This window comes from Poecilia reticulata, linkage group LG16 (genome assembly GCF_000633615.1).
Source record: "Poecilia reticulata strain Guanapo linkage group LG16, Guppy_female_1.0+MT, whole genome shotgun sequence".
In the NCBI taxonomy this organism is placed as follows: domain Eukaryota; kingdom Metazoa; phylum Chordata; class Actinopteri; order Cyprinodontiformes; family Poeciliidae; genus Poecilia; species Poecilia reticulata.
This window is the reverse complement of record NC_024346.1, coordinates 21,992,033-21,999,198: the sequence shown is the minus strand read 5'-3', so window position 1 is coordinate 21,999,198 and position 7,166 is coordinate 21,992,033. Positions and strand designations below refer to the sequence as shown.

The window sequence follows — 7,166 nt, the reverse complement described above, 5'->3', positions numbered from 1 at the left end:
TTTATTTTTTTGTGTGTGTGTGTATTTTTTGTGTCGTCATTGTGAGACAGAAAATGCATATTAAAGTTACAGTCTGGTCATTTTCTGAGTGGGAAACTTCTGACGTCAGAGTCCTCTCCGTTTAAAACAACCTGCCTCAGCTGCTGACGTCCTTTATACTACTTTTTTATAAGGTAAAAATATGTACCCGACAAGAAAGTGATTATTTGGGGCATTTTAATTTATTTTTAACAGACTTTAAAAGGAGGGGAAAAAAAAAAAATCAGCATTTTTTTTTCATTTTTATTTTTTTAATTTTAGACTTTTTCCATAAAGGGTTGCTTTTTTCTTTCTTTTTTTTTTTTTTTTTTTTTACCCAAATTAAACATGCTGCTGTGCTTCGCCCTATAAGCATCCTAGGAGCCTGTGCTTGCCAATCAATTGGAACAGTGAAACAGAGCCACAGCCTGCGCAGGAGTGGAGACCTTCAGTCTCGCTTTATTTCTGGATACCGAGGGACCTCTCTACCATGTCATATCCACAATTTGGATATCCATACTCGTCTGCTCCACAAGTAAGTTCGCGTATTTCTTTTCTGCTTCTGTTGCATCTTTACAGTGGCGATCCTTGACTTTTCCCTCTTAACGTGACCGAGTCACTTATTGATTTAAACCCTGATCCCTTTTTGCGCACTTTTAGACAAGATTCGGCTATCGGGAAAGGTATCGCGTTGCAGCCAGTGATACCTGTGTCTTTCTAGTGGAGGAGGGAGAAAAAAAAGGAGTTAAAACGAGGGGGTAACCCGATTCCCTCGACCTCCCATTCACTGATTTCTGTAAGATAATAGCCCGTCTGTAACGTCAACCATATGTTTATCAGCGCTGGAACACGCATGCCAACTTGTTCGGCACACGCCACACCACAAGCCAGCTGCTGTTTGCCTTTGGCTCTGAGCCATAACAATCATTTTGCCATTACTTTTTTTTCTTTTTTTGTTTGTTTTGTTTTTGGTACTACGGAACGATGATAGAAAAAAAACAAAAAACATAATGTGTTTGTTTAAGCACGTGTTTAATCTGAATCAAGGCGAACATTTCTGCTCCTTCAGGGCACTTTTACGCGAACGTTTTCGCCCCCATTTCCTGTGTTGTGTTGCTTATTTTCTGATACGCATAAATTATGAGTTATGTGATCATTTCTAAAGGAGCAACATGCCCAAAAGGACGAAAAACACGTTTATTGTAAGAAAGCTGAAGCATGTAAAGCAGAGTTTTGTAATAAATAAATAATAATAATAATAATTAAAAAATCAGTTCTGACTAACTTCAATATCAGTTTTGTAAAAGAGTGTCCAGACATGACAAACATGTATTTGTGTTTGTTTGTTTTTTTTTGTTTCCTCGTAGTTCCTGATGACAACCAACTCTCTTACCACTTGCTGCGAGTCCACGGGTAGATCCATAGCGGACTCCGGGGTAGCGGCGTCTGGACAGACACCTGTCTACTGTCCCGTGTATGAGAGCCGGCTGCTGGCCACCGCGAGGCACGAACTGAGCTCCGCGGCCGCGCTGGGCGTGTACGGCAGCCCCTACACCGGCGGTCAGGGCTATGGAAATTATGTTACATACGGGACAGACGCGTCGGCTTTCTACTCGCTGGTAAACCTTTCTTCTGTTTCCCTCTTGGCATTGATTAATGAAGCCACGGGGTGCTGAGACTTAAATAAGGCTCTCTCTTCCTATCTTTAATGACCTGCATCCACAAATGTCACTAAGATTACCCTCTTAAGACTTTCCTCCCAGTAATTAAAAACAGGCATGTTAATAACTTTGCAGGTCTCGCCAGTTTGTTTCTTCAGCGTTTTTTTTTTTTAAGGCAGAGAAAACAGATGAAAAAAAAAAGAAGTTTAATTGTAAATCACACAAAGAACTGGAGATGAGAAAAGCTGAAAAATCTAAGTGTGATTTTATTTAAATTGTCAAAAAAAATTTTAAGTGAAGTAAAAATACAGATGCAGTGCATGGATCCAAAATATAAACAAATTTATTTAGATTGGGATTTTTTTTTTTTTTTGAGTAAGGAACTAAGAGCTTAAGTATTCTTGCAGGAATTAAAGAAAAGAGAGACAGGTTTTATGAAAAATAATGAACTGTTGTAAAGTAGAAAACTATCCTTTAAAGTGCTTTGCCTTTCTGTTTCGTTTGTCAGAAGGTGTTTCTAAAAGTTTACGTCGAAGCTGTTAAAAGAAAAACTTTTTTCAATTTGGATTTGAACCTTTATTATTCTTAATCATAATGCTGAATCGTATTTGTTTCTCTAGTTCTTTCCACCTGCATTCACTGGTCAGGGTCTTGATCTGTTGCTTTAAAGAAGCATAACGTCCTCAATCGTTTCAACCTTCTTACTGTTGAACTGAGATACTTATTGAATCACACGTATGTTCGCAGGGTACCTTTGATACTAAAGATGCTGCAGCTTCTGCGCATGCGGGAATCACACAAGCAACTGCTTACTACCCTTATGATCCTACCTTGGGACAGTACCAATATGACAGGTATGTCAATTGTTTTCCATTTTATTTAATTTTTTTAAGTTAGTATAGTGATGAGTGATACCCTGTTTCCATAGAGTGTGGTGCAGATTTTAAAAGGAGGAAGACCCACATGTCCTGTGACATTTATGTCAGGGCGACAATGAAAGAAAGATGACAAACTCCTGATTTTAATAATAATAATAATAAAAATAGATTGCAATTGAGGCTTAGAGAAAAGCCAACTCACCTCACTAAGAAGTGAGGGCGAGTGCTTAAGACACTAAATTAAAACGCAACTTCTCTTTGTTTTCTGATCAGAAATTTTACTGAAAAAAAAAGAAAAAACTGTTCTCTTTGCATTTAAACCTGAAGACTTCTTACAGCTGTGAAGAGTGTGCCACCTTGAAAAGGTTTGACCAAAACTAGGATAACATGCAAACTGAAGTCATTCACTAGGTCGCTTTGAGAATTACCACTGAAGCTGAAGAAAGTGAAACATGAACAGAACTTCACGTTGCAGGCAGCCATTTTTAATATTGTGTGATGCTTGGTCAGAAAGGACCACTTAGTGCTACAGGGAGTTCTTCGAGTTCTGCAGAATTATTGCACCCGACTTTAGCAAAAATCTCGACATGCAGCTTCTTTGAATCATTCTTATTCAAAGGCGAGAGGCAAAAAAAAAAAAAGAAAAAAGAAAAAAAAACATCTGCATGAATCTTTACAGATCTACAAGCATGAAATAAAACCCATACAAATCAGTGTGTGGCACAGGGAGAGACAAGCAGGCCTACAGGAGTAGCACAATGTCTGCACCCGCCTTTTACCTGAGGGCTCATCATTACACTCAATAAAGCAATTTTTACAGTCTATTTTATCTGAGAGGGTACAACAAGGGCTAGGGGAAGGTGAACGCTTGCCCTCTTTTCCTGATTCCCTCAGCAGTGCTTGACCTGCACTAAGCCAGACGGAGCAATAAATGCCTCATAAAAAGGTTCCCATGAGGGGAGTTTTTACAGCTCGCTGCTGACTGAAAATCAACACCATGCATTTTAAATGGCGGTTCGCACGAGGTTTGCATTTGTGGATGAGGTGAAATTGGGAAAAGGTCCGTACGCTCCCCTAAGTGTGGCTTCAAGGGGAAATGCAGTGAAGGAAGTGGCGATCGAGTGAGGCAGCCATCAGATGGCAACGTTAATTTGAACAGTTGAGCCACACTTCAGTGCTGATGTTGTCAAGTAGGTTCTGTTGAAAGTGTTTGTTTCCCTTGTCTTTACATGTTTGGCGTAGAGGTGTGAAGTTCTAGTGATTGTAGCAGACTGATTTAAAAAAAAAAAATCAGATACTTTTACAATATTGGAAAGCTATCGTATGGAGAAAAATAATTGTGCATACATTACTCTGTTTACATTTTGGCTCTGTTTCCCTCCGTATCAAATGTGAGACAACAACATTCATCAGGATCAGCATTGGTCTTCTGAAGTCGTAGCGCCCAAATCCTGTAAAACTGAAGCCACATCCACTCCCCTTAATCCAAGTTTACTTTGTATTCCTCTTATTCGCAGATACGGTTCTATGGATGGTGGCACAAGGCGAAAGAACGCTACCCGCGAGACCACCAGCACCCTGAAGGCCTGGCTGCAAGAGCACAGGAAGAACCCGTACCCGACCAAGGGGGAGAAGATCATGCTGGCCATCATCACCAAGATGACCCTGACACAGGTCTCCACCTGGTTCGCGAATGCCCGCAGGAGGCTGAAGAAGGAGAACAAGATGACCTGGCCGCCCAGAAACAAGGGCTCAGAGGAGAAGAGATATGATGAGGATGAGGAGGGGTCTCAGGAGGGGCAGATAAAAAGCGAGAATACCGATGATGGTTAGTGTCAAGACGTCTTGCTGCTTGGCAGAGTGTAAAATAAAAAAATGGATGATTTAGGCAAAGCATGTGGAAATGCATTTCTTTTTAAACGTCAGCAGAAGTACCAATGAAGCTCAAATGATAAAGCTTTGTTATCTAAGCAGGAAGAAAAAGATCGGATGAAGCTTTTTGTCGTTTTTGCACAAGAGAATGTGATTTTTGTTGTTGATTCAGATTTATTTTGTTAAACTACACATTCAGTGTACCAAACATTACAATAACTTATATTCTTTCAAATGATTGCCACTTCACCAAGGTGCTTAGAATATATTCAAGGAAGTTGTAAAAAAAAAAAAAAAAAAAAAAAAAACTGTTGTTCTTTTTCTTTATTGAGCAGGACAGCCTTAGCCGTTTAAAGAGGTCCCAACATAAGGACAATTATGTTTCTCAATTCAACTTCCACTAGAAGGGACATTTTTGTTCATAGTGATGGTGTTTTGCTTTGCTGAAACTCACTAAAAAAGTGTTACGGTAACACAGTAGACTAAGTTTCAGGGTTTTATCATCATTTATATTAATAAAGTTTTAAAAATAAAAACTCTGTGACACTTTTAATGCTCATTTCTAAAAGTTATGTCATTCAGAGAAATAAAAAAAAAAGTTGGCTAAAACTATTATTAGCATATAATAAGCAGTAGAGTTTTAATACATAGACTTGTGCAAGCAGTTTGTATACAGGGACACGTCTTGATACCATCTTGGTAAGGATTTTTATTTTTATTTTCTTTCGTTATATGCTTTTTAAGCTATTTTTAATTTATAGGCTCAGTGATTGTGGTAGTTTCAAATAATGATTCCTGTGAAATCAAACATGCTCGGGCTCGTTGTTGTGCTCCTTTCCCSMCGCAAATTTWACCCCCCCCCCYTTTTTTTTTTTTTTTTTTTTTTCAAATAACTCCTTTCCTCCCTTTCCTCGCAGACACCAGAAGTCGAGCTGATAAGGAACTCCAGCTGAGCGACCTGGACGATTTTGACACGCTGGAGTCTGAAAGCTCTGAGTGTGAGATGAAGCATCGGTACCACATGAACACGCACATGTCGACGACAAGCGACTGCTCCGCCGAGCACCTCATTAAGAACGCGTCTCTGAAGATCTCCGTTCCGGTGCCTCTCGGCGGGGAGCAGGACTTGGGTAAAACCTGCCTCAAAACGAGTCCGGAGGACTTCCAGCCGGACAGCATGCAGCAGCAGCAGCAGGCTAAGTCGTGCTACACTCAGCATCAGCAGCAGCAGCAGGGTCACCAATTATTAGACGGCAAGCCTCGAATCTGGTCTTTGGCACAGACAGCAACGTCCCTGAACCAGACTGAATATCCGTCCTGCATGCTGAGGTGCCAGGCGCCTCCCTCCTCACTCGCCCAGTCCCCCGCCGCCACTTCACCCGTGACCGTCTTGGACAACCGGCAGGACTCTCCGGTCACCACGCTGAGGAACTGGGTGGACGGGGTTTTCCACGACCCCCTGTTCAGGCACAGCACTTTGAGCCAGGCTCTGACCAACACGACCGTCTCCTGGACCACGAACACCAAAGGCAGCGTGCTGGAGGCGGAGAGGAGTGCGGCGGCCTTGCAGCAGCACCAAGACCCGCCCAAAGACAGTGCCATGAGTTTCCCAAAAACTATCAACAAACTTTTTTGCTCCTAACGCAACTGACTCACAGATAAAGACTTCTTTTGGGACTAAAAAAAAAAAAGAAAAAAAAGAAAGAAAAACGAGGTGGATAAGCCTGTTAAGTCTCCACGATCCCTTTATGTTTTATTATTTTTACCTGTATTCATAAACTGTTACAGACGTAAAACATCCGGATCAGTTGATTCATTTAAACCAACGCACGCACAGAATTAAATAATAATTAATAATAATAATAATAATAAAAAATGTATAAATAACAGTTTACAACTCGAAGGGGAAACAAAAAAGTAGACCTGCGATTATTATTTTTATTTATTTTTTCAAGATTTCTTTTACTATGAGCATGCAAATGTTATTAATTAAGCATAATTTAAGTCTCAGCGGATGAGAATCACTATTAAAAAAGAAGAAGCAAAAGAAAAAAGTCTCACATATGCACTGCTCTCTCTGAATAAGTGACTGAGAGCGTTTCGACTTTGTTCACTGAAAATAAAAGCAGTCGCTTTCTGAAGACGAGCTTGTCATGTCGGGTTAATGCTCAGAGTTGCTGTCCAGGGTGCTGAAGACGCTCTTTACTGTAGAAAACTACTTCTTCCAACTGCGGGTCGCTTAAAAATGACATTTTTACAAGCCATTCAATTTCTAATCATTCCAATTCAGACGCCTTTCTTTCACTTTTAAAGGAAAACATCAATTTCTATTTAATGACAGCTTGTAAATAAAGCAGCTCAAAGCACGAGACAGGCCAATGTCTGTATCTAAGATCTGCCTCATTAATTCCCTCTAAACAGCCTGTAATTGGGATGTTTGCAGTCATATTTCATGTCAAGCTATTGATTTCCTCCCTCACTTCTCTTCCCTCTCTGATAGGGAATATCAGCATATCATCCACCGCGGGGCTGTCAAAAGGGTAAGATATTCTAACAGCTTCAAACGGAAGAGGAAAGAGGAAGTCATTTGAAGAGATTCATTTTTGTTCAGGTTCTGCAGAGCCTGTATGGGGCCCCAAACACAATTTGATTTGATTTCTCCAACTACAACTGCTCGTGTGGGGCCGTGTGGACTGGGTCAGAGCTTAACTCCATTATTCCAAACAAAAAAAAAAAT

The 7,166-nt window shown here is 40.4% G+C and overlaps 1 protein-coding gene across 1 annotated transcript; it reads left to right on the top strand.

Moving 5' to 3' along the window:
- The first annotated feature begins 294 nt into the window (after positions 1-294).
- Positions 295-6,732, top strand: irx4a (iroquois homeobox 4a). Its single transcript, XM_008432177.2, has 5 exons — positions 295-553; positions 1,386-1,637; positions 2,427-2,533; positions 4,075-4,385; positions 5,347-6,732. Exons 1-5 carry the CDS (start codon positions 509-511, stop codon positions 6,069-6,071), a joined length of 1,440 nt encoding a protein of 479 aa, XP_008430399.1. The 5' UTR covers positions 295-508; the 3' UTR covers positions 6,072-6,732.
- Positions 6,733-7,166: the final 434 nt, after the last annotated feature.

Coding starts and splice junctions, on each gene's coding strand:
- irx4a (XM_008432177.2), top strand. CDS start 509: ATGTCATATCCACAATTTGGATATCCATACTCGTCTGCTCCACAA. Junction 1,638..2,426: donor CGTCGGCTTTCTACTCGCTG/GTAAACCTTTCT, acceptor GTATGTTCGCAG/GGTACCTTTGATACTAAAGA. Junction 4,386..5,346: donor AAGCGAGAATACCGATGATG/GTTAGTGTCAAG, acceptor CTTTCCTCGCAG/ACACCAGAAGTCGAGCTGAT.